General features: G+C 40.6%; 1 protein-coding gene and 1 long non-coding RNA gene across 6 annotated transcripts; one reads left to right on the plus strand and one right to left on the minus strand.

Moving 5' to 3' along the window:
• The first annotated feature begins 112 nt into the window (after positions 1-112).
• Positions 113-27,234, plus strand: LOC100647263 (probable G-protein coupled receptor B0563.6). 4 transcript variants are annotated; one of them, XM_020863563.2, is made up of 7 exons: positions 113-695; positions 1,901-1,965; positions 10,226-10,894; positions 24,915-25,064; positions 25,282-25,532; positions 25,608-25,895; positions 25,990-27,234. In XM_020863563.2, the coding sequence occupies exons 3-7, from the start codon at positions 10,591-10,593 to the stop codon at positions 26,656-26,658; spliced, it is 1,662 nt and encodes a 553-aa protein (XP_020719222.2). In that variant the 5' UTR covers positions 113-695; positions 1,901-1,965; positions 10,226-10,590; the 3' UTR covers positions 26,659-27,234. The 4 variants fall into 4 exon arrangements, with proteins under 4 accessions (XP_020719222.2, XP_012165173.2, XP_012165174.2 ...); XM_012309783.3 differs by lacking the exon at positions 1,901-1,965; XM_012309784.3 differs by lacking the exons at positions 113-695; positions 1,901-1,965 and adding an exon at positions 9,667-10,156.
• Positions 16,970-18,853, minus strand: LOC105665871. 2 transcript variants are annotated; one of them, XR_001098803.3, is made up of 3 exons: positions 18,183-18,853; positions 17,895-18,043; positions 16,970-17,768 (listed from the first exon to the last, which is right to left on the minus strand). It is a non-coding gene; the product is annotated as an uncharacterized LOC105665871 (long non-coding RNA). The 2 variants fall into 2 exon arrangements; XR_007224657.1 differs by having other exon boundaries at positions 18,338-18,852.
• Positions 27,235-27,899: the final 665 nt, after the last annotated feature.

Consider the following 27,899-nt stretch of genomic DNA (forward strand, 5'->3'; position numbering starts at 1 on the left):
TTGCTCGACATAGCCATTGTCCTAGCACAGTGTGGCGCGATGGGAGGATATCTGGAAGATGCGATGGGACTCTCAACGATCTCTAGTTTCTCCGAGTCGCAAAGTGCATCCGTATCATTGAATATTCCTGCGTTTACTCCCATTGGTATCGTTTACCCGATCTTCTTTACGAAGATATTTCTCAAGTACGCGAGACAACATATCCGACAATAACTGTCTGATTCGCCTGAAAATATTTACTCAACGTTGCAGAAAAACATTTCTCCTTTAACTTATCTTAACCTTTAAGAACGATTCGAGGATTTTAGTCGAGTCGCATAGTTCGATAGAACTTCACGCTTTCCTTGAAATCGATCGTGTTAACGAGCTTGATGTTTATTAAATTTCTCGTATTTTTCTAAAGTACATCCGTTTCGTCGCGAACGATATCCTGGAGCATGCGTCGCCCCGACTCAGCGCAGCGCGGCGCGGCGTCCCGGCATCCAAGCGACGTGCCTACGAAACTCGTCGCGGAACTCTTCAGTCAGCGTCGCGACGCGCTGCAAACGTCTTTTCGTTCGTTCGACTGAAAATCGGTACAAGATCGACAACTTGCACAACTTTCAATGCGCGTACATTTTTACTTGTAACTGTGCCGTTAACGATTGTTTCCGATCACGTGCTGTTAAAGCGTGCTATTAAATGTGTCTCCGAAGGTACGTACGATCATATTACAAACGTAACGTGCGATCGTTCGCTATAATCGTTTGTTACGTACAACCTTATTTATTTACCTCTACGATATCAGGTCATTTTACATCGCACGTTCCACCCGCCTTCATATTAATATCAAAAGCGGAGAGAATATTAAACGGGAATATTAAGAATGCAGAGGCTGCAGTTCTACGACGAACAAATACCGGCTACCGTTGATTCGCGCTAACGTATATCGCTAACGTGCTTCGTTATCCTGCGTTTATCTGTTCTAACACTCTCTCTCGCAAGTGGATGTCAAACGCCATACAAATACCTTAGCTACTTTCGGCGAGAAGCATTTGCTCGGTTATGAATCCGCTAGAAATTACATTTTTCAAGCATATTTGCGAACGTCTGTCAACCATATCTGCCTTAGTGTCTAGGATTAGGAAGTTTGGATTTATTTCGCTGATGTAATCGAACAAATATATATTTAACATATAACAAATAAATATATATACAATATGTATATGTTAGGTTGGCAACTACGTGATTGAAGATTTTATCATTAGGTGGTAATGACGAAATCCATAATCACTTAGTTGCCAACCCAATATATATAAATACGAATCGGTAACTATGAATCGTTAATTGACGTAGATTTGCTAAAGTTAGGACGTTGATGAGAGCAAACGGATTGAAGAACGTTGACGGTAGAAGGAAGATGACGTTATAATTTAATTGTAATTGAGATTAGCGACTGTGTATGCGTGTCACGAGGGAACAAAAATTGACGCCGTCGTGTAACTACCGCGTTGCGATATTTCTAATTTTGTCCGACACGCTGTCGTGTTTTCTATTATACAGAATGGGGAGAACAGGACCCGCGTTTACTGTTTCCGGGCACGATTCTTCCCTGATCCTCTTGCAATTGTCTGTAAACCCTGTCTCTGAATCCCGTGTTTCTGATCTTCCGAGGAGTAGAACGTTTAGCCATTGCGAAGAGCAGGTCACGGTACCGGCAACTGTAGTGACGCGAGTGAAATTTCGATTTTAATATTCATACGTTATCGACGACGTTCTTTCATTCGATGAAACGACGTGATCTTGTTGCGGCACCGTTATTACCGATGCGTCTCGATCCCATTTGAAATCCATTCACGAGTAACGTGCCTGAGGAAAAACAGTACGGGCACTCGTCGAACTTAAATTAAAAATGTTGCAGGCGCGCGACGTGCAGCGAATAATCCTAATCCAAACGAATCAGACCGTCTACAATGGAAATAACCAGTGAGTAGCGAACTTACGATATCTCGGACATCGCTGACTAGATTACAGTTAATATTTATGGCTACACAAGCACAAAGACAGGCGGAACTTGACAAAACTCGATGCACGCCCGGCCAACTTGCAAACGCATTGGCCAAAGAAATCGAGTAAAAAAGGCTGCATACTGGCTTCTACTGGAAGAGAATTTGCAGTGTAGCTTCGTAAAACTTTCTCCGTGAAGCTTTCTCATCGTACATATACAGTACATAGCTATAATATAAGTAATATCTGTCTGTTGTTGATAACATCTATCAACATCAGTTCAACGACGATTTAGTGGAACAAACGTTTTTCCAATCGCAGTGAATATTATCGTGTCTATAACTCGAAAAGATTGCCAAGTATGGAAATTCAAAATTGTACTGTTTCTTGCAAAAACGAAGAGTTTGTATGCTACTTCGAAAGTTGGAAAAGTTGGAATTTCAGATGATCAACCAGATCGGTAACCGCGTTAGACTTTAGCCCGATACTGTTCGATTTGACTGTTCGTTTTCTCTGGAAAATCTGGATGGAAAATAAGAACAGACGACAGAGCTGTATTAATCTTCTTGCAGTCGGTGCCTGGAAGGAAATTCGCTCGCAATATGGCTGATACGGTTGGTAGAACGTGAACGTGCTAATTCGAAACGACCGCGTTCAAAGATCAAATTCAGATGCCGGATGGTCCTGGCGAATCCTTTCATCGGCTATTTCATTCGAATTGCCGCGATCTCTCGCTAGTTTTGCAGAGAATCAACTCGTCCATTATTATTCCAGCAACGTCTAACATACTGTGACACGTTTCATCCGGGCAAAAAAAACAGTTTTTTTTTTTTTTATTATATAATTTGTACTTTACAATTTGTCCAGCTGGACATTTGGTAAATTTTTCTAACTTAATCGCTAAATAACACGTGGATGGTTACCCCCAGCGGGATACCATCTTCGAGTTTAACTATTTTATTTCTTTAGTGAGGTTAGTGGGGTGTTTTCTTTTTAGTTCTTTTTCTATGACAGTTTTGCTCGCTTCAGCAGCCAGCTGGTTTGGATGTGTTGCCGTTCTTTCCTTGTATTTTTCTGCGTACCTGCCGATTTCTTCATTGACCGTTGGTATTTTTAAGTTTTTGCGTATATCCTCGTTTCTGACATACCATGGGGCGTTGACTACTGTTCTTAGTATCTTCGATTGTAGCGCCTCTAGTTTATTTATGTGGCTCATTGCTGCTGTCCCCCATAGTGGTATTCCGTACGTCCAAATTGGTTTTATTATCGTTCTCTAGATTTTTAGTTTATTTTCTATGCTGAGTTTAGAGTCTCGACTAGTTAGTCAGTACATCTGTCTTTATTTAATCCGTATTTTATCTATAATTGATTTAGTATGTTGTTTCCATGTAAGTGGCGTGTCTAAATGGAGTCCTAGGTATTTAATTTGCCTTGTTTGTGTTATGCGCGTGCCATTCAATTGGATATTTGATGGTTTCCGTTTTCTTAGTGAAAAGAAGCAGTTCAACCGCCGTAACCAGATTCGAATTTATTTCTCAACGCTCTACGAGCGGCAAATTACCTTGCAAGATGAGATCTCGTACGATTTGCGTATCCGTTTCAAAGCGACACGAAGGAGACGCAGCCTTCTAAATTCCAAAGAGATCAGGAATATCCCGCCACGTTTGATTTCATCGCTTTAATATCATCCACCAACGATATCTTGCCTCCTTTTTACAGGCTGCACATTTCTCACGTCTCGTTCTTTATCGCTTTGTTTCAATCTCGTTCCTCCTTTAATTAATTTCTCTGCCTCGTTGAATCTCAACGTCGCGTTTTTCAACGCATAAATCTAAATGAAAGGCAGAGCCATTGACAAAAGATGAAACTCGTGCCATAGCTAACCGCCACACGCATCGCAGAGCAAATCTCCAACAATTAATCGGTCTTTGAGATCGTGACGCGCTAAGGATTGGAAAAGCCGAACTGGAAACAGTCGCTGGATATGGAAGCTTCCTCGCGGTAGTCGCGTTTCATTAGCTACGATCTTGAAAGTAATTTCCTGGGCTGCTTTTCTCGGCTGAACGTCGTTCTTTTTTTTTTTCGTTTGCTTTTGAAAGCACCCAAGAAGCGTCGAGTGTAAAAAGAAAAGTGACAAATAGAACTTCGAATCTGTTAGAAACCAGCTTTCAAATGTTTCAAATGTAGCATGTGTTTGAAGACACAGGTAAGACTATTGGGTTGGCAACTAAGTGATTGCGAATTTTGTCATTGGGTGGTATTGATAAAATCCGCAATCACTTAGTTGCCAACCCAATATAATGATTATACTCCGATGATTCAAAGTACTTTGCTGTTCTTCCTTTCTCGTGAAGTAACTTGTACTCACTTATTTATCCTGGTTTCTTGGAAATTGCGCTGAAATTGATCCTTAACGAATCTACTCCATTTTTATCTCGAATTTACCACGGACACCGCCTTTCCTTTGTTCGTTCATTCGCAGTTTCTTTGGATTAACGCTTGTACGAACTGGCGAGAACTGTACGCGTTTCATTTATTTTTGAAAATAAACTCGTTTTATCTTTAGACCAGGAAGAAATTTCTAACCGTTCGAACAACTTAAAAAGAAATCTTCGACGGTTTACGTTAAGTTCGTGGTATTTTCGCTGTGCAAACGCGATGCGAATACCATCATCGGTAGGACGCACTTTTGCAATCATTTTATCACTGAAGCGTCGCGTTCGTTTCGACGTTGCGTCCTCGATAATGTAAAGAGCCTAAGACGAAGTCGTAAATATTTGCTAAATGCATCTGGGACGTGGATAAAAGACAAATGTACGGTGACCAGTGGCGTGGCATCGTCCAAGGGAAGCATTTCCACTTTTAAAGCTGCCACATACGTTTCCTCAAGTTTCTACGTTCCAGAAATCCTTTCGATATCTACTCGCGATTCCAACGACCGACGCCGTACAAAGTGCACTAAAAAACGTAGAGACAATCTCTAAATCGCGATGATCGTGGCGCACAGTACACAGTACAGTAAACTGCTGTTTCGCTAATATATGACGCGCAAGGATGTTGAGAGAGAAAGGAGAAGTAGCTAGCGATATACCAAAGCTTTCAAGGCGAATACTACGAACGTTGGTTTATCGTGGTCGAAGGAATTTACGAGAAATTTCTTCAATTTGATCGGATTAAAATCAAGTACCGCGCATTTCGTATTGCGACCCGCGCACGTTCCACTAGTACAAACGAACGCGTGTAGTGTTAGTCTACAGAACGAGATTTATTTGGGAAAATACGTGCACGTTACTAAACCTTCCCTTTTCGTCCAGTCACATTGAATAAACGTTGCGGTTGTATTGAATAAACGTACGAGATGTCGATTATTACATAGATTTTGCGTTTCGATAAATCCTCGAAAGGGATAGGAATGTATAATGCAGGGTCGGCATTAAGTCACACAGCTGTTGGCTAGACGCAGAAGAAGCGAGATTTGTGGAGAAAACTCGTAAGAATTCGTTAGAGTTTCGGTAGGCATGTTGCACGTGGCTGCAAACTTTCTTTCCTTACTTTCCACGGTGTATCAATTTTTAGCGGCTGGCCTCTATAATCGATCAAAGTTGCCGACTCGTTGCAGCGTAATTAAGTAACGTGGATATTTCGCCTTTAAATCGAGAGAAATCTTACCGACAGTATGAGAAATATTACGACCAAGTGGTCGCGTCGCGAAACTAAACAAAATGTAATTCATTCGGTCATGGCGTCTCCGACAAAATCAAAGCGGAGCCATAAGCAATGGAAAAGAGGTACGCACGCCTTACGATATTTCCACATCTGTACAAACTGTTTCTCACACCATTCCGATGATAGACAAATGTTCACGATACTACGGTAATAACTTAACACTTTGACTGCCACGTTGATCATATATGACCGGCCACGGTTTCTCCTGTGATGCCACGGTGCTCATTGGTGACCGGAGCGCATCAACTTCTTACAATTGTAAAAATTGAATGAAAGTTGACAGTTGGGGCATTTTGAATATAACCGATAAATAGAAGATACTTTGAAATAAAAAGTGCCCCATTGAACAATTTAACATTTTTATTAGAACGGCAATAAAAAAAAAAAAAGAACAAATGTTGCATCTAACGGTGCACTGTGTTAAAACACTTTAAACATAAATGTGGCTCACCAATACAATCTGGACTATAGGCGATCACCTTTCTGGTCTTATTCTTAGCAATTTTTCATCCTAACTGTTTAATATTTTTCTTTATAGCATGCTCTACAAAATTTTCGTGCTAGGTACGCTTGCCCTTCTTTCTTCCGCGTTTCGTGTCGCAATTTTTGTCGAATAAATATATTTGACGGCTCTGGTGAACGGCACTGTGTAAGGTGCGAGTGCCATTCTAAAATCTGATACCTCGATTTTTGTTTTTGTTGCGTATTTATAGAGTATCATCGCGTTGGAAATTGATCTATTTAACAATAACTCTAAAGGTAATTTTATATACCATTTGGGGGTTCTTCTATGTAGTGTAGAATATGTTATCATTCGATCTGATAAACCTACAGCACATTTTCCTCTGTTGTAATCTACCACCACCATTGGTTTATCACAAACATAATTTTTTTCCGGGCCTCTACTATTTCAGCCGAATGTTTCGTCAAAATCATAAAAATAACCATAGTACTGTTTACTAATACCTTCTACACGTTTCAACGATATATACTGCACGTTTTGCTTACGACGAAATAACGAATGCGAATGGTGTTACGATCGTTCGTGGAGAGACGCGATCGCGAGGAAACGCGTCAGCGAGAGGCGTAAATTCGTTGCCCTGTTTCGATTAGGATAACAGAGGCAGTTCAAATGATTGTAACACTGAATTAACAGGATTAATATAATCTTGTATTTTTAACAATATTTAAAATTAGAATTAACACGTTACAAACGATTTAACGATGATACAGTTAGTTTGTTATTATAATCCGACTCGACTTTATGATATTCCTTGACGAATTGGTTTGACTAAGCGACCTTGATTTTATTTCTCTGAACCTCTCGATGCATTCGGTTTGAATCCTCAAATGATACTGACTGCCCTTTGATTTTTTCCTTCGTCTTCTCTGGAAGACGACCCCCACCACGCTCGGCTCTCGCAACCGTTCTCGCCTATGATCACGTATCTCACCTTCTTTGTGTAGATAAAATAACGGACCGAAGGCGAGTCGATGTTTCTAGGACTCACTGCTTGACGACAACTATGTGTTTATCGCTACTTTGTGTATATCTCGACGGTCATGTAAGACGATCTGTCTGCGACACTGTAGTAATAAGGGAGACGGTTGGGAACACGGCCTATAGTGAGCCTCAGGGCGTAACAAATGGTTTGTTGAAATAAACAAAGCCTTGTTATATATGTCGCTATCAACAATTACCAAGGCGCCACGGTGGTCGCCCGTGACATGATCAATTTATTATTATTTTGCCATTATATGCTTTGAATAATAAAAATACTCCCGTGGCGTCCTCAGCGAAACATGTGATTTCGGCGTGGCAGTCAAAGTGTGGATAACCGTGGATAACAATCTATGGAACACGCATGATCGACGACAGTCGGTTCGTAAGAAAAGCCATGTATTTTACTTTCTCGAAAATTCGTCTATTACGTTACGTATACGTCGTACGTTACGTTACATTACGCTATGTTCCTCTTCCAGACAGCTTTATTTTTCCACGTCGTATAATATCGCTATTATCGTCCACTTACCACACTTTTTCTCTTCTGCTCTTCCCTCGGTTAACGATCGTGCGAGATCGGCTCAAAGGAAACATTACCCAACACAACGGCCGGACGAACTTTCATCGGAATCCCTCTGAAAATTGCGCATTCACCAGGGAAAAACGTATCGATGGCACGGAGATTATTAATGTGGTGCTCGTATATTCAGTTCGATAGAAGCGATTAGATTTCAGGGCATTGGTAAATAAATTATTAGGGTAATTTTACGAACCTAGGGAATGGAGCAAGTGGAGGGGATGCGAACGTTTACGGTGGCGCAAAGAGAGAAGCGGAGATCTTGTTCAAACGAGAATCTTTATGAAATCTACGAAAGACGGTTGCTCGTAAAGTTACGGTTGCCTCGTTGCTTTTCATATTTTATCTTTCTAACTCTTTCTACCGTCACGATACATCTCGCGCTTCGCTCGGTTTCTTAGAATCGTTTCTCGCGGAAAATCTCCGCGTTGCAAGGAAAGTTTGTCGACTTACTTGCGTAAACATACTCGTGAAATATTTTTATAACGCGTTGCTCTCTGCATCCGAATCGAACGATCGCACACGCGAACAGATATCAAAATTCCCGCCATGTAGAAATGTCTTCAAGCGTAAAGAAAGAACAGCAATAGCGGCACACGTCCTCGTACAGAATACATTTAACTATTTTCCCAGAGTTCGTTTAACCCCTTGCACTCGAGGACTTTTTCGGTCGGACGTAGCGACTACTCCGGGTGATTTAGCGTATACGCGACGCGTGTCTTACAGCTACTGTGAAATACTTTTATATGCAAATTAACTTACCAAAACATTATATTCTAATAATTTATCTATATTTACATCTTTGAAAATAGAATTTTGTAATATTAATTTCTGTATTTTTGTCGCAAAATAATTTATAAAACATTCACCAAGATACATTCTTGAATATAATTGATCTCATTTTTCAACAGTTTAAAATTAAGTTCATCTTCATTTCAGCTAATTTCACTTGCGAAAATCATTTTCATAGGGTTTCTAAACTATAACACTTTTGCCATGATCGTCGAATCCGAATTAACGTTGGAGACATTTTAACACTTTGCCAACCGAATAGGGAGATCTCCCTTTTTGACTTTAGCAACGCGTTTTCTTTTTTCTTACCTGATATTGTTGCCAAATAATTGCGCTACTTTTTCTGCATTTACGAAGTACAATACGTAATAAAATACACCAATTTAGTGGTGTTAAAATTAATGGAGAAGTTACACTATAAATAAAGTTATAATCGAATGATACAACATTGTAAAAAAATATTAAAATGCGTTATGAATTTTGAATTTCACGTTCAAGTCGTGTTATGTATCTTTAGTCATCTTTAACCCTTTGCACTCCTATGTCGAGTGCGGCTCGACATCAGTTTTTATCTCAGGAGCTCCTTTGTCGAGTCCCACTCGACGTTCTTTCATGTCCACCTTTTTTAGTGAAACGTGCGAAAGAAAAGCAGGACTACATCCTGGAAATTGTTTCAAGATATATCATACATTTAAAAATCACCAAATATAACAATAGTGTGAATAAAACTGCTATTTAAGTGAATTTCTTTCTTTCTTTATTTATTTAAATTGTCTTATTTTCTAGTTCAAGTAAATTTCAAATAAAACACTTAAAAGCGTTGGGAAAAGTTGCTGGTAACGAAATCGAAATAAAATTCGGAGTGCAAAGGGTTAATATTTTTAATTTTACCTATATTTCTTTATACTTTTAATTTGATGTTTCGTACAAACAATATATGAAATCGTTAAATAAAATCATTACCGCAAATATAATTAACCACTTAAACAATTTTTAGACTTCTCTGTTTTTTCAAGTAGCGAATTTTAGTCCTCGATACTTGGAAAATTGCGCGATGGAAACGTATAGCTCGCTGTGGCGCGTGTGGTTGGCTAAATGTTAAAGTCTAACACTTTACACTTCCTAACAAAGAACACAAAGAGCTAAGGAACCAATTTACGAACCAATGTTGCACTCTCATCAATTAGACATGTCAAAATCTAACATAAACAGGGAGAGTCGCCTCTCAAGTGGAAAGAGTTCAAACTTGAAATTGATAGCGTGCGGATCGCAGGATGACGGACGTAGCTGCTTGTAAACCTACACCGCTGCAAACGTACAATTCCCAGTCGAGATACGAAGCCACCTGATCTTTTCTTACGCACAGCTTCGTCATACGACGAAGCGTGAATTGTATCCGTTTGCATGTGGCGTGGCCGTTTCTTCTCCCTTTTCTATTACGTCATTACCCGTTTCCACGAGCGCCACTCGTGACGATCCTTTTGCCGCGGCAGGGAACCACCGTCAGACCTTTTCCGGCATCTCATTCCACCACCGTTGGTCCGCTCTTCCCCTCGTTTCCGATTAAGTTGGTGAGAAAATAGACGTTCCATCTAATAAAGCAGGAAATATCCCACTGTACAATGATTCTTTGTTTTTAGGTGAGAAGATGAGAGAATTCGGCGGCGGATAGAAAATGGCTGCGTACAAATTGTCCGGAAGAGCACGTTCGGATTCCTCGGTGAAATAAAGAAGAGAGAGAATTATCGTAGGTGCGAACAGTGACTAATCACGCGTCCGGATTCCTCCAATGTCCAAGTACTTATTCGTAATGAATCGCGAGTCACCGTTGTACCTGTTGCATCGCCAACTATTTTCTACGTAATCCAGTTGCGCGATAGTTGGCTTGAGATTTGCGAACCCGCAGGAGGGAGAACACCCGATGAGACACACGGAAGCCGCGACCAAGCCGGCTGACACGTGCAATGCTCGATGTTCGACGTCGATTCACCAGATGTAAGATGAAATGAACGATTTGGTTCGAAGTTGGGGCAGCTGTAAATGCGAGAAACAGCGAGGAAAAGAGTGCATGGCAGAGAGGGGCAGAAGCAAAATGATGGATACAGTGAACGTAACAGACGCGGGGACACGAATATGCCTAGTGGAAGATCTCGAAGTATCGGAGGATCCTCGAACTCCATCTTTGAGACGAATCAGCTACGGCATTATCCTGCCTACCATCTGTTGCTTTGGAATCGTCGGCAATATTTTAAACTTGGTAGTGCTTACCAGACGCAATATGCGAGGAACCGCTTACATCTACATGAGAGGTAAGTCATTGTCCGTGGATGCTCTAACGCTTTGTATTTACGTTTTTACGGCTCGTGTTGGCGTGCAAGAGAGAGAGAAAAAAAAAGAAAAAAAAACAGAAGGTGATTTATACTTTTGCACGAACGTTTCGAGGAATAATGTGTAAGAGGAGTGTAATTATCGTGGATCGTGACCAAGTTTCAACAGGATAAAGAAAAAGCGCAGAGAAGTAAGATCATTAGCGAACCGAGACGCGATATCTTGAAATAAAGTTATTCCATGTTTACGTAATATTGGGGCGAAAGGTACGGCCACGTCGATCTTCGAACGCCTAGTCGACGGCAACCATTCGTACACGTGCGTCACTGTTAAACGAGATCTACGATTTACCTTCTATGCAATATCTTCCGTTGCTCGCGTTCTATCGTAAAGAAACACGTGGCCCGAACATTTGGCGAAATGAATACGATTACCTAATTAAATAACGAAATAACTCGCGGACGTTTAACTAGCTTGATAAAGGACGCCAGACCTTTGCCAAGTGGAACGCTCGGCTTTATCATCTTGATACTAGGCCAAAATAACAGCGACTGTGATAATTCTCGAACAACTTGTAAACTAAATTCTCCGTCGGACATTCGTTTAGCAATTGGCGCGCGATAGAAAACAAGGGAGAAATAGAGCAGAGACAGACTCGCGTACGATTTTCCTACAGTAATTTCATTAATTTTTCTCGTTACAGGCTACAGCTGTAGATAAGAGACCGACTGTCGCGACGTTCTTTCGGAGGAATCCCGCAAAGGGGAATCATAATCGTTTGTTTTATCGAAGACTTTGTGCCATGACCCATGACTGTGCGACCTGATGCCACTGTGACTCATCGGCCACACAGGTCGTCATTTTTCAAGAAGTGTCCTATTTCGTTCGACGACGCATCGCAAGATCTGTTTATCGTTTCTCGTTATATTCGCCGGTCGTCTTAGGGCTAACGTTCGCTTCGTAAAGCTGAAAACATGTTTGCATTAGTAGCTTATCGACTGGATCCAGCCTCGGTCGTTAAGTTTCTTGCTAAAATTTATTCACGATCGTATCTCGAATCGACGATAGAAGTGGAACAAGTCGTTGATCGTCGTGTAAGTTCGTCTGGAGAAAGAATTTCGTATCGAAGGTTTCGGTGGTTTGCAACGTGTATCCTTCGAGTAGACGCTCGTTTCCGATCAGGCGAGGTCGATACATTAGAAGGAAATTACAGGACAATTCAATTTCGATATTTTCCTCGTTTCTCCAGCACTCTGTCCTTTCGGCCACGCTCGAATTCACCAAGCTCCGCGGGACACTACCATCTATTCCCGGCAAGCCTCTTTCTTAATCTCTACATATATAGTTGCGCGTATATTTGCGAAATACATTGAGGTGGTTTATTAACACTTAACCCTTTGCACTTCCATGTCGAGCGTGACTCGACATCAGTTTTTATCTCAGGAGCTCCTTTGTCGATTCCCACTCGATATTCTTTCATGTGCACATTTTTTTGTGAAACGTGCGAAAGGAAAGCAAGATTGCATCCTGGAAATTGTTTCAAGATATATCATACACTTAAAAATTACAAAATACAACAATAGTGTGAATAAAACTGCTATTTAAGTGAATTTCTTTTTTTCTTTATTTATTTAGATCGTCTTATTTTTTAGTTGAAGTAGATTTCAAATAAAACACTTAAAAGCGTTGGGAACTGCTGGTAACGAAATTGAAATAAAATTCGGAATGCAAAGGGTTAACGCTCCGATTTTTAATTGTGAATATCGATCGGCAACTTCAACTTATTCTCATCATACTTGGATTTGCAAGTTTTTAAGTGTCAGATTTGAAATGCTACAATGACATTAATTATAATATTAAAGTTATTGAAAACAATCTTTATTCATCTGAGAAGAGATTATAATTGAGTAATGTGTGGAATTTTTTAAAACATTCATTGTGATGTAAACTGGGATTGCGTTCATAGGTCTCACAGTAGAAAACTGTTTGTTTTTTACCGCGTTATTTGCTTTGGGTAAATAAACGAGACACTTTTTCTTTTTCCCTTTCGGCATTAGTAAAAAAATAATTGAAAGTACTGAATAGGTTCGCATAAGTTGTGTACTCGTGGACCAGGAGTCTTTCTACCAGTCGAAAAGTCATGTCGTTGTGGAATGATATCTTCGTTAAAAATTTCCTGCCAATCAGAAGATCTTACGTTGCAAATACTCTTGGTTAGATTTTCTTCCTATGGTTCTCCATCATCTGCACTTTGCTCACTCGATGAAAGTTTTCTTATTTTTCGTCTTCTTCCAGCAACAAGAATATCACTATCACTGCTCTCACTATAACTGCTATCCAAGTCAACAGCTACATCATTATAAATACGAAAATCAAAATTATCATCGTCACAATCTATATTTTCCTCACAAAGATAATTCATTTTTCTTCTCGACATAATTCAAATAGATGGGTTTGCGATAAAACAGATTCACATCTGACTGTCTTTACTGATCGCTTGTAACTCACTGAGGAGAATTATTCTTTATTTGTAAACAATTATTGATAACGACCCAAAAATACATTTGAAGTAGAGCGCCGCACATCGGTGGTGCTCGAGAGGCACTCTTGGAGCGTTAAGTGTTTAAACGTGTTGGTTTGTTTAACAAAGAGACGAATGATAAAATTGTAATAGTCAATTATATCAAAATCACTGTAAGTACAAGTACAAAGACAGTGTATGCCGTTCGAAACTCCCATAACAATTCAACTCTTCTACTTTTTAACTACTCGACTATTCCACTGTCTTAGACAGCATGTTCGTCTATTTATATTTGTTGAGGTTAACTGATAGAGGAACGAGAGGATGAATTTGTATTAGGTTGCCCCAAAAGTTTCTTTCGTTTCATAAGGTGATAATAGATGAACAACAATTTCTGTTTCATATTATTTTATTGAATTAGGTATGATCCATTTCGTTATATTTCTATTATTATGTTCGTGTTTAATTCAATAAACCAATATAAAACAAAAGACATTACACGTGTATTATCTCCTTACAAAACGAAAGAAACTTTTCGGACAACCTAATAATAGAAAAATATATTGAAAGAAGTATAAGTATAGTATACGATGATCCAGATCCTCACTCTTACAGTGTTACAATACAATAGAAGAAGAGGGTTGATTGGCACCACGTTCATATATTTATAGCAAAAGACATTACCAAAAAGTTAATCTTGAAGCTCTAGCTGAAGGCTGTAAGAAACAGCGATAGAAATCTATTTATAGCTCTTTTGTTTCTAGACCTTGTAATCCAAAACAAAATTTATATTCAACGGCACAATAATATGGACCTCTCCTTATTTCCAACTTTTCGTTTCACTAAATTCTATTCTCTTCGTAACAGTGGTCTCCAGGTCACGGATATACAAAATAAAATATGTAGAGTTTTTCTTGAAGTAGTTATTAGGTTGGCAACTAAGTGATTGGGGATTTTGTCGTTAGGTGGTATTGACAAAATCCGCAATCACTTAGTTGCTAACCTAAAACTTCAACAATATTAACAATGTTATTATAAAAAGTTCGAATGCAATTCCGGTTGACGATTACAAATAATGGCAAGAATATTTTGTCCGCAGTTCGTTTATCTTAAGATCTAGCAAACCGAAGCAACGTTGATATTCCAAGGTACAATAATATCAGTTTCTCCGGATTCGAACCTTCTGTTGACTCATGTGTCGCTACGACATTACCAACGATTTGGTACGCGATCGAACGGAATATCTTCGAATACATACTATAGAGATATACTCGTAGTATCAGAAAGGTAGCCGTGGCAAGTTTACGCTTTGCTTTTACATGTTGACGGATCATTAATTTGCGTCATGTTTACGAAAAGTTGAGCAAACGAGCGTTCGCGACGGATCAATTACCGTGGCTGTATGAACGCGCGTTCATCTGCAATTCCTCCAATTTACGCTACTCGGAAAATTTGTACGGTGAACGTAGCTTTTGCAAGTTTAATCACCAGATCGAACTTGAATCCAATACCGCGGCGAGAAGCGTGTTTAGCTGCCACTAGAACTTTAGGCGCCGCGAGAAATTATCTTGCTTGTTCTTCGAGAACACGTGCAAGTCAGCCGGAAATCGAGTAAATCAGCAAGAGAGGACCACCAATCAGACGCGCGACATCGACACCCGCTGGGAGGAACGTCTGCTGCGCTGCTTCCGGATGTGAAAAATTCTATCGAGATTCCTTCGAGGTTTACTCGGTTTCCTCGAGACGCTGAAACCGCGCGCATCGCTTTAACCCAACTACGAAAAGCAGCAAAGTAGAAAAGAAGAGCCGCGCGTCCAGCGTCCTCGATTTATAGCTTTCGCTACCGTTCCATTTCGAAAAAAGCTGCTCTCTCGTCTTATTTTCCTCCTATTCTCGTTCTTTTCTTCATCACCAATGTCTATTTTCTTATTTGATTTCTGCTTCCCCAGCTTCCAAGTTTCGATAACCAGATGCGGTTAACGAGCGGTTACCTTCGGCTTTCTCCCCTTTTTCTCGTCGCTAACGATTACGCCCTTGCTGTTCGTAATCGCCTTCTCAGCCTCCCGGTTTCTCATTTATCATTTTTTCCTTGTGCGCATTCATTTTTCATATTCTACTTGTTTCCTCGTCTCCGTCCCCTTTCGCGAGTATCTTTCCCTTCCGCGTCCGGTCCACCTTGCCTTTTCGAAGCTTCGTGGCGGCTTGATCGATCTATCGGCATCCATCGACAAGTTTGCTTCGATCCGTCTTTCCGTTAAGGCGACTAAATTGTCGACTGATTTGTCCGCGAAAAGAACGACCTCACGTTCCACGTCTACCTTCGTCGGACGCGAGTAATCAACGCGAAACTGCTCGCAAACCTTTTTTTCTTCTCTTCTCTTCTTATTCTCGTTAAGTCGGAGGATATTGAAAAAAGCTTCTCTTTCGATTCGTTTGAAAAAGCAGAGAAAAGTTGGAAAGTATATCGACTGCATATTGCGATGCAGCGCGACGAGCGACCAGACGTGCGATTAAACGGTAGGAATCGGTTAAAGGGCAGAAAGTCAGAGGATGGAGCGAGCAAGAGATTGTGGAATGGGTGGCAGGTGAGAGGGAAAGAGGGAAAGGAAGGTGCGGCGGTGGCGGATGGCGCGCATCGCACCAACTCTCGCAAGTCTATCGATATGCACGGTGTGGAACACGCGGTGGGTGAGATCGAGGATTAGGATGAGGTCGGACTAAAAGGACGTGCCTTTGAGCGTGGAAATATTGCGAATCCTAGGGTATTGGGGCGTAAGAATTTGTGCGTAAGGAAATGCAATTTGAGACGTGCTCGGAAACGACGAAAGCTACGGCCCATCGCCGTGTATACATATGTAAAACAGACTTGAATACATATCTAGATGGCATATTCGCGTGTACAAAGATACGCGTCCTACCTTCCACCAATCTTTATCCATCGCTCGACTGAATTTCTATCTGCAACGTTCGCCTCGCGACCATCTCGCGCCAATTCTCTGTTTCTGTTTCGCTACCTGTAACCGTATTTTATGTTACTTCTTTTTACATTTAATTTCATTTATGTTAACGTTTTGCACTCGACTAGCAGCAACTCGAGGTGATTTGTATGTAATGTAAAACGATTTTATACAAAGATTAACTTAAAAAAAGTTATATATATTATAGGATTCTTTATTTTATTTATCCTATATAATAAGTTTATTGATCGATAGATCTATTTACAATGGATTAGGCAGGAAACGATGGTTACTTAACATGAACTAAATACAATAATGTGCTATAACTAAATAGTTAATTCACAACTCGCAACTAATAGTTTACAACTCATAACAACTCGGCAACTCAACTCTCAACTCACGACTACTCAACTCCTCACAACTAACTCAACTCGACTTCTCACTACTCGACTCCTCGGTAAAACTGCCAGGCCTTTTTAGCTTAAGGGCACTTAGGCCTTCCCGCAATATTGTTTATAATTCACCCGATATTTCTTAGGCCATTCGTCCACCATACTACAATATTACATCTTTGAACATATCGCTTTTTAATATTTTTCTGTACTTTTACGATAATTTGTAAAATATCTGGCAAGATGCATTCTTTGCTTCTCGGTACAAGTATCGCAATAATAAGTTATTTCGTGTCTTTCTCCTGCTTTGTTTCGGTAAGAACACACCTTACAATCCTTCTTTCTTCCTGTTAAAATTACATACAGCTTTCCATTTAATCGAATTTCTCCTCTCAACTGGTATACTTTTGGAAAAAAAGGTTTTATAACTCGCAGGTGGTTAAATGGCCCTTCGTTCTTTTGCTTTTTTACAGGATATATGAATTAATTAAACAAATTTCCAAATCCATTTTTTGGAGCTTTTAAATTTACGAAACTATAATACTTGTACCACGGTCGTCGAATCTGAATTAACGTTTACAGAACAATAGTTTCGTCAGAATTTGAGCATAAATATTTCACCTGCATCTTAAACTGTAACGCTTCACACTTCATAACAAACAATATAAAGAGCTAAGGAATCTATTTATGAACCAATACTGCGCTCTCATAAACAGGGACTGTCGCCTCTCATTCTCCTCTCGATTTGCCACACGGTTACGATGTGGACGAGAATCGCCCCTCGAGTGCAAAGGGTTAAATTCTTTTTCAATTTAATTAAATCGACGAGTCAAAAACTCTTTAGCGTATAAACTGCTTACGATCATCGGCGATGTGTGTTTCGATGCAAAGTGCGGATAAGACAGCGCCTAAAAGTGGTACGTCGAAACAATCGAGATCTTCGCATAATTCTTCACTTACGTATCTTATGATTATGTAATCTGTGCTGTAACAAAAGATTTGTTAGAATAGTAACAATAACAAGTTGTTCTACTCTTATCATTAAACAAACCGTCACACGTTTCGACGAATTCGTCGGACGCGAGTCTTTCAACGATAAAAATCCACGTACCTACATCATGCGCTGCTACGTCGTCGCAAAATCTCGGCAACTCCACTGTCGATCACAAATTATCGTTAATCGTGTTGGAAGTTCGTTTTCCACGATCCGGCTTTCAAAAGGACAGCTAAATTGCTTCCTTGGCCATTCTACCCGAACACCTGTATATCAGAGCGATAGATCGAGTTAGTGTCTGCGACAGAGAAAAAGTTGTACGCTGGCTGTATGCAGCCTGCGCGATATCATCGAAAGAGAATCGAAATGGGAAACGGGTTTCGGTTTTATGCAAATTAGACTAACTCGTAGATAATCTCGGTTATACGGGACGGCGTGATCTTCGATTTCGATTTCGATTGCGACTCGTCGCGCGATATATAGAAAGCGATCGTATTGAGAACAGCGAACCACTGGAGGATCAAATTTTCAGTCAACGTTTTTATCGCTGCACGTCCTACCAACACGATAAATCAGACGAAGATTATTCCATCGTCACTTTGCTTCGAACGCTAGCCTCCTCAAACATGTCACTGCTTCGTCATCACACCTGTCGTCAACACCATTAGCCACCATTACGAAACTATCGACAACTTGCTCTTAATTTAAAAGGTCGACCAGGTATTATGGCATCGTTCGGTGGACACAACTGTTCAATCATTTCGCCATCTACAGTGAAAGTAGGATAATAGCACAACTACCACACCAGTCAAATTGACTGATTTTACTATTTTATTTTAAAATTCCTACTTCATGTTATGTAATATAACGAAATGTATAATATAATGAATTTTATTTTGTTTTTTATGTACTCAAACTGAAAATAATTTTTTACCAAGGCTACTTATATCAATACCAGTCAAAATGTAAAACTTGTCAAAGTACTTGTATTTGTACTTGTCAAAGTGTAAAAGGGTCCTGCAATCTGTTTATCGAACCCTAATTAACCAGTTTCCTCGTTTTATACAACTTCCCACATGTTTTTACAATTTTTACTGCGTATCATTCGATATAACGATATCAGCTATCAGGAAAATTCCGGATTGATCGCTAGATCGCTAGATATTTACACTAGAAATACCACATCAGTCAAAATGACTGGTTCTACAATTTTATAAATGTGTCAACCCTCGTTTAGGGATCATGGTTCCAGATGGATTAATAATACCAAAAATATACTACATAACATGGAATTCCTTCTGTAAGAAAGTAATGAATCAATAAATATACAAATATTCTATTATTACATATTTTTTAAAGACCAGTCATTTTGACTGGTTTTGGTAGAAATAGCTTCGTGTTAACTATCGGTAGTTCTAATAAAGGAATAGTCGAAACTTGGTCAAAGTTCGAGCATATTCGAGTCACAGTTAAAATGGACATCGTCTTCTGGCAGCATCTGGCAAGCATTCGGGACAGTCGGTTCCTTGACCCAAGGTGGTCGCTTGCACATGACGGTTCAATTAGGCTTGCGAACCAGTGAATTACGATTGTCAGACAGCTTCTTTTAGCTTGGCCCAACTTACTGCTAGATGGAACTGCGAAACATGTTCGGACGATAAGCTATTCCGGCTAACTTTAGCAGGTGACACATTATCACGTGGACTAGGACCGAGCGTTGAACCAAAGAAATTGCGAGGACACTACGTGCGCAATTGGATATCTGTGTAATTACTCGCGGTCGATGAAAATCTTGTGCGTAGAACATCAACGATCCGGACATTTGGAAAAATCGGAAGCAGCGAGTGCGCGTTTAATCGAATTCGCTACCGTCTCGAAACGTCTGCGTCTCGAACATGAGCAACTTGATGCCAGGGCACGCGGTAGATTTAACGATCTACTCGCTCTCCTATGTAGCTCGTGGTTACGTACAACCGTCCAAGCCAAGACTGAGTAACACGTCGCGGATAATATCGACCCTTACTCCTGAATTTGAGTCTCGAAAATTCTGTGACGGCTGTCTTTATATATTTTCTTTTCTTTTTTTTTTTTTTTTTTATGGCACGATAACAGAACAATCTGGTTCTTCGACCAACGTACGAAATTTGCAGAAGAGGACGGAAATATGTGAATTGGCAAACATTCGTTCCAATTACCAGTCAATTATTCTTGTCGTTGCTATTTAATCGAATTTGGTATAGCGTCTGCCGGTTTATTAGAACATTACGGATAAATATTCATGAAGGTCGTTCGAGACTCCTGCGTTATTTTGTCGTCGTTCTAAGAAACCGGCTGAGCCTCGTATCCACCGCCACAGTTGGTGTTGGTTATTTTCTCCATAGAATGAAACTCGAATTTGCAAAGGCGGTTGTCGTCTCTCGAGGCGATAGATGCCAGGCAAGAAACGACCCTACGTAACACGTTGTTTATCGAAGCTGCTCGAAAAGTTGTTTACTCCGTAGCGTCCGTTTCAGCGACGTATTTTTATCGCGCTAGATTTCTTACCGGTATTTACGTATTACAAATAGAGGCGATTTTCGAGTATCTTGACAGATGTACTCGTCTGCCTATCGCGGAAAGCAAAGCGAGCGGAAGGATCAAATGATCTGGGTGGCGCATAGCTGTGGCGAGATCGTTCGAAAGGCACGAAAACCGCCAGATATCGAAAGCAGTTCGCATTACCAAAGCATTCTAGATAATAAAGGAGCCGCCTCCTGCGCAACTTTGCCGCCAGAAAGTGAGAACGAACGCGCTTAGAATCTCCTCTGCCTTGTTCAGTGACGTTGCTGCCCCGTTACTTCGCGTCGCATCGTGTCTCTACGCTTTGCGACGCGATTCCTCCCTTTCCTCCAATCGACCAGAAAAAGTCGCTTTTTAAAGCGTAACGTCGCACCGCTCGTAACCACGAATTATCCATTCGAATATTTCTATCCGGTTTTCTCGTAGTATACGTGGAATTAAGGTCGGCTACTTGGGAAACGTGCGCTACGATAAAACGCAAAGAGCTTGGATAGTACGATAAAAGGATGTGGTCCCTAGTCGGCAGTCTGGGAAGCGTCGTTCGATAGTTGGCCGTATCCGAATTGCAGGAGAAATTGGTCGTATGATTTTATAGTAATAGGAATCAGGTGGCCATTGCGATAGTTTGAAAAAGTAGGTCGACTGTCCCGAGCTTGTCCCGCGGTGACATTTTGTCACCGGTTTCGCTGATGTTTTCGAAACGAATAATTTTCCGTATTCGCGAACCAAGTTGTCATCGGGTTGTCGAAGGTGTCGTTGTTGATGCAAACGCGAACAACGACGCCCGAAATCGATCATCGACCCCTTCTCGTCTCGGAATGTCCTTCTCACAATGACAAACATATGCGATATATTCTATCGATACATCTCGATAACGTGGTGCGACGCTCGAAATATTTAAATACACCTGTCTATACGTACAATTGATTGGCGGCGAAAGAAAATCGCGAATAAACGGACAAGCAAAACCGTGGTTTGCAGCGTTTTCGCCGGATGCAATGGATGTTCATCAGGAGCATGAAGCGGAATTTGCATGACACCGAGAAGGAAGAGGGCGAGACGCAAAGCGGCAGGCGAGAGGAACGAAAGGAGCGAAGGCGGGGCCGTCGTCGTTGCGTTTCCCTTGGTAGCTAAGCAGATTCAGTGGCCCCGATCTTAAGTTTCGTCCTTGGTATCGGAGGATAACGAGAAGAACGTCTCTGCGATTCATCTTCTTTTTCTCCCTTTTCTTATCATTCTCGGTCACCTCTTTTGTCCGAATTATTTCGTTCCTCGTGAATTTCCGATTCTTCTACCTGTGCATACGACACCTTTGGATTTTCGCTATCGGATCTCCACCGAGCACAGCTATTGTCCTGCTGCGTTTTCCTCGAAACGGTTCGATTTCCTACGGATATATGGCACCATGTTAAAGGTGAAAAGTCACGGAGGTCGGAGCTACCGGTTTACCTGTTCGTCACGAAGTCCGTCGTCTAAAGCGCGCGTTTGCCCCCGAACCTCGAACACCGTTGTCAATAACTCGGCGAATAACATTCTCACAGTGAATTCGAGTAAGTACGACAAATGGGCGAAACGAGTCGTAAAGAAAGACACGCGACGTTCCGGTTCGTTGCTGCCTCGACTACCGCCAGAATCTTAAACGCTGCTGGCAAATTCTCTCTTCCTCTCTCTCTCTCTGTCTCATTCTCCGTCTGTCCCTTGACAAGTATCCTTCCTAACGCTCGATATGTACGAGCGTCGAATCTAGTCGTCCCGGTTCTATTATCTATAGGAATTGCTAGAGTTTGCCTTCTATTACTCGCTATAGTCTTCTTCTTTTTACTAGTCATTGTACTTGTGTCATCATCTGTATCCTCAATGTTGTATCTAAAATTTTATTACAAAATTCATAAGCTTAACCATTATCTCAAATAATGCATAAGCATATAAGAATGCACGAACCTTTCATTGGAAGAATAATTGAGTGAAGGTAAAATTACAAATTGAAAATATTCCATGTTTACTAATATTAGTACATTACGACATTTAAATCAAAGATAATAGAAAAATTGAATGAAATAAGTGATTTAAAGAAACATTGAGATATTCCAAAGATATTAAATAATAATAGTAAATAGTAAATAATTGCAAAAATACAATAAAATAAAAGTACCTGGCAGCCAATGAATGTCGTGATTCTGTACCGCCTCGAATTTCCATGAGATTTTTTAGCTTCTTTAAGAGAATCTTTCTAGTGGTTTGTGTTACCGGGCACACTGGATATCCGTAATTTATCAGTTTGCTACGCAATTCCGCATCGCTCAGGGCATCCACCGACATATTGTTTACAGTCAAAAAGCGGCTTTTTTCAAAAGAACCCGATAGAAAATGTTACCTCGTGCGCAAAGTTCTTGTTAGCTACTTCTATGAAGCGTAGTGACGAGTTTTGTCCAAAGGCAGTCGTGCAATTGGAAGATTCACACTATCACTAAACCACACATGTCCCAGGATATCATGAATGTTTCACCATGATACCAAAAAATGTTAAAAAATGATCTTACTTACAATTAAAAAATGGCGCAATTTTCTAACGGTTATGATCACGCGCATAATCGTTCAACACCATTTCACGCTACTCAACGCTGTCATCCATAGTCATAGAGTAAAGTTTATCAAGATAACCTCACTCAAAACTCACGGTTTGATATAACTTTTTTCGTTCGAATTTCTCTCGTTGAAAATCAATTTAAAGTTGAAGCTCTTTCTTTTTGCAGTTTATTGTATAATTATTTTAAATAATAATGTAATGATTTAGTTTTCTATTCACACGATTAATGGACAAAATATTGAAAATTTATCAATTCAGTAAAATTTTTCAATGATTTGCATACACACCATTGATTTGTGATTTTTGGAACAGCATATTTCGGAATGTCAATGTTCATACGCTAATTATAGAACGCACATGTAATCACGAATTACGCATAGTTTTTATTACGACAAAAGAAAATAATACTATAAATAAATATTAATTGATGTTTATGGAATTTCGTACTTTTAGAAATGTTACCAGAGAAATGAAACTTAAATAGGGCTCTTTATTTCACCTACTAAATCTGTGGTCAGCAAGTGAAAGAATATAAGTCAGAATCATTAGTTTTGCAAAAGTGCACTTAAAATATTCAAAGTGCGATGTAAGATCAACTCTTGGATTTTGAATATATTATTAGAACCATATTATTAACTGTGTTATTAGAACCGCAAGCAAAAGAAAACAATGTAGAATATATAAGTGTACTTTGTCTTGACAAAAATTTGACACATTTTTTTTTGTGTGAGAAATAACAAGTATTTTCTTTGGGCATTTCGTATATTTTTGTATCTTTGATATATTGGCTTGGCAACTCAATATATCCCAGGGAACATTCTTGCGATCTATGTATTTTCCCTTTTTTCTATCCACCCCCTATAGTTCACTTTTTGTCACGGGAAACATGGTCCGGAAGACCGGACAATGGAAATTCGGAATCTTCCCTGTCTTTCGCTTTTTATCTGACTTTCCTCTTTCTCGCCGTTATCCTATTTTTCGACGTTCAATCGAGTCGATTGAATCAATCGCGGCCGATTAAAGAAACGAGATCTTGGACAAACCTGTGGACGATGGCGCAGACGAGATCTGTCGAATCGAAATGTTCGAATGACCATGATTTTTATGACGTGATTCTCTTTCATTTTCCAAGGCGAAATTCGTTTCGTGCGAATCCACGTAATCGACCATTCTGGTTTGTCTAACAACTGCAGACGAAACCAATTGGCTGAAACGACACGATTACAGCTCCATTCAGATTTGTATAGTGTACGTCGTAGAAATTTTCTCGGTAAATGAAATATGAAAATTGCTAGATAGATAGGAAGTTTCAATATTTTTCCTGTTGCTCGGCGAAAGACTCGAGGACGTACGCGAACAAGCGATTTCCTGGAGAAGTCAAGTGTTCTAGCAAATATTTTCATAGCAAACATGCCGTATGCTATATACGGTGATTCTAAAACGCGATACGTACAATGCTTGAAATGCGTTGACTTCCTTTGAACGAATTAGGTAGAAATAATAATTGTCAGTAGAACAATTCTGTTAATTATTCTTAGCGAATAATCGTTATTTCTATATCTGGTTTCAGTGATCGATATACAGTGTACGTATAATACTTTTTTATCACAGTGCTTTTTAAATAATTTGCAACTGCGTGTATATCTCAAATCAAATAATGTATGTATGGAAATGTACGTTGTAGGTACATATACCTACATATGTATGTATGTCATGTATTTCCTCGTTCACCGCTTTAAATCATAGAGGGCATAAGAAAAGCTTTGGTGTTTTTGAACGATCGGTATTTCAGAACGTCGGACGCTAAGTTCCGTAGGGTAATAAATTCATCGCGTATCTTGGCTGTGACGATGTTCATAGATTATCTGACGCAGTGCGTGCGTAGAATGTGCAGGATATGAAGTAATAACGCACATAGATGATAGTCTATCCTTACTTCCGGTTATCGTACTTGTTTACTTTGTAAAGACGTTGTTACTCTTTTGTTGCAGGTTATTCAGCAGCCGCGCTTCTCGCAATTTTGTTCTGCATCCCTTTCGCACTCAGGGTCCTTATTCACAAAGAAACAGGCCGATGGAGAAATTGGACTCAAGCTTTCTATCATACTCATCTCGAACTTTTCTTAGGGAATGGCTGTTTAGGTAAGAACTTGTAACGTTTTAAATGCTTCGTTGCAGCGATCTAGATCAATGTACACATAGTAGATCTATAAACGAATACGATATATACGTAATATCTATAAGCGAAACACGTTGGTGTTTGAAAAAATCGATCGAGTTACCGACAACATATCATTCGATGGTAAACGAAAAATGTCTTATCGCTAAACGCTCGGTTATGAATCGATCTTTCTTCCAGGGGTTGGAGTGATGATGCTGCTAGCACTGACGGTGGAACGTTACGTTAGCGTTTGTCGGCCTGGTCAGCACACTCGTCCGCTCTGCGGGCCTCCGCATTTAACGGTGGTTCTCATTCCCCTTGCAACGTTTCTGGTTTATCTTCCGAGTGTGTTTCGCGAAGAAATTACCACTTGTCTTCTAGCACCGGATGGTCCGCTTATTTATCAAAAGAGGGAAAATCAGTCGTATCTCGACTCGATGTTTTATCAGGTATTTAACACTCGCGTAATTTGGCCATCGCTATCGTAACCTTTCCTAATTTTATCCATCGACATTTCTGCGCAGGTGTACAAGGTAATTTTGGAGATCGTTTTCAAAGTAGCGCCGACGATACTTTTGGCTGGCTTCAATCTTCGAATAATGATAGTCTATCGGCGATCCTGCGAACGTCGTCGGCGAATGACACTGTCCAGGACAGCGAGCAACGACGAAGATCCGAGAACATTCGCGGAAGAGAGAAGACTCGTGCTTCTTCTAGGCAGTACCAGCATATTGTTTCTGGTCTGCGTTAGTCCTATGGTAATTCTGAATGTCACATTGAGGGAGAGCAATCTCAATCACTATCCTTACCAGGTAATTGGTCCAGGCTACGCTCGCTAGCCGTTCACGGTTCCATTCACTTCGCTCGGAAACCGATCCCCATTTTTATTGCCATTCCGTCTTCCAGGTGTTTCGCGCGCTGGCCAATTTGCTAGAGGTAATCAATTACTCGATTACCTTCTACATCTACTGCATGTTCTCGGAGGATTTCCGAAACACCTTGATCCGCACTCTGCAGTGGCCCTGGAGGAAAACCAGCCACGAGGGACGAGGACTTCCGATGAAACGTTCCTCCATACCGAGACCGACCACCACCACCACTACCACTACTACCACCACCACCACCACACTACCGACAACCGCTGTTGCGACTCATAGTCATTTAACGCGTGCCAGCGTTTACTGGCGTTTAGTCTCTCTCTTCCTATCCTATCCGCATCAAAGTCGTCCGAAAGGAGAGAAACCGCGCGAAACTGAATTTTCCCAACCGCAAAACTCCGACGCGGTATATCAGTCTACTTCCTCCGGCAGTGCTTTAACAAGCATCCCGCGGCTGTTAAATATCGTAACGCGATATCGGATACATCGGCAGATATTAGTATATCGCGACTCGCTTTTCACTTATGGAACGAACTCGAACCAACGCGATATCGAGCTATCGTTTCTCCCGTCGAAGCTCTCCAACGAGAAGATTCACCGATTTTTCACTGTGATGCATTCCACCCTTATCGGTTCGGCGACCGAACCACAAATTTACAGTTCCGACCGATATTTCCACGATCTTGTCAATCGCTAGCGAGATCGGCTCGTGCTAATATCGACGCGGAACGAAAGGAAACGGAACGAAACAGAACGAGACGGAACGAAACGGAACGAAACGGAGCGGAGATATCGCGTTGGTTACAACCGTTGCCTTTCCGAATTATATTGGATTGGCAAATAAGTGATTGCGGATTTTGCCATTAGGTGGTATTGACAAAATCCGCAATCACTTAGTTGCCAACCTAATATATGCACGTGTTACCGATTCATACATTAAAATTTTGGCGGCCATCTTTTATCACTGAGATTTCCCCGCATTTCCGAGGAGACTTTTCTACGCTCTGTTACGAAAGCAAACCTATTTTGTCGAGATTCAAATCAAATTTCGTTCCGATCGTTCTACGAAGAAGGCGCGAACGATTCTGCGCTTCTATATCTTGTTTTCTATACGCGACACGATCGTAAAAAGAGTACGCGCGAAGTGAGACAAGCAAGCTCGATACTTCCGCGATAGAACAGTTCTGAACACACAGCGATGCGTCAAGAATGGAACGGAAATGTATTCGAAATGTAAGAGAACGGATTTAATAAAAGATATTTGCGAACGTTCCGAAAATATCGAAAACACCGATTTATTTTAAAATAAGAGCGGAATCGATCCTCCCTATTTCAGCGACAGCTCGAATTAAACGCGTGCATTGGTTCCACCTTTAGTTCCCTCGAAGGCTGACTAAAACTCGTCTTCCCTGTTCTCGCGTTTCCTAACATTAACGTGTTCACAATCTTTATGCCTTTTGTTATATCGAGAACGTGACTCGGATTTGTCTGTGCCGCGTGGGTAAAGTCGAGCGTACGAAGGCTTCGCGTTGATAAATTCGCTTGATAATTTCGAATGTCGGTAAGTTGCGTGACCAAGGATCGAGATATCGCGTCTCTGCTTAGCGAGTCAGCAGATAATTAACGATAAAAGTCAGTCGACGTTACAAGAGAAAAACAGACAAAATAAAAAGAGAGACGACACTAGTCCGTTTCTCATTTCGTTCAACGAGCAGCGAACAACTGTCGTTGTGGTTATCGTAGAAGACAAAAGCGCTCGAGAAGCTAATGGAAGAGAAGAAAGAGGCGGAAGAGGAGCAGCCATTTTTTTAACCTAGCAAAACACGAAAAAATGCGTACAAAGCTGCAAACATGGCTGTCGAGGACTCGCTGGTTACCACGGAACCTGTGTATTGCCGAAGTCGAAGCTACAGAAAGCATGGCGAAAGATTAATTCAC

This window comes from Bombus terrestris, chromosome 7 (assembly GCF_910591885.1).
Source record: "Bombus terrestris chromosome 7, iyBomTerr1.2, whole genome shotgun sequence".
Lineage (NCBI taxonomy): Eukaryota > Metazoa > Arthropoda > Insecta > Hymenoptera > Apidae > Bombus > Bombus terrestris.

Coding starts and splice junctions, on each gene's coding strand:
- LOC100647263 (XM_020863563.2), top strand. CDS start 10,591: ATGAACGATTTGGTTCGAAGTTGGGGCAGCTGTAAATGCGAGAAACAG. Junction 25,533..25,607: donor TCGACTCGATGTTTTATCAG/GTATTTAACACT, acceptor ATTTCTGCGCAG/GTGTACAAGGTAATTTTGGA. Junction 25,896..25,989: donor TCAATCACTATCCTTACCAG/GTAATTGGTCCA, acceptor TCCGTCTTCCAG/GTGTTTCGCGCGCTGGCCAA.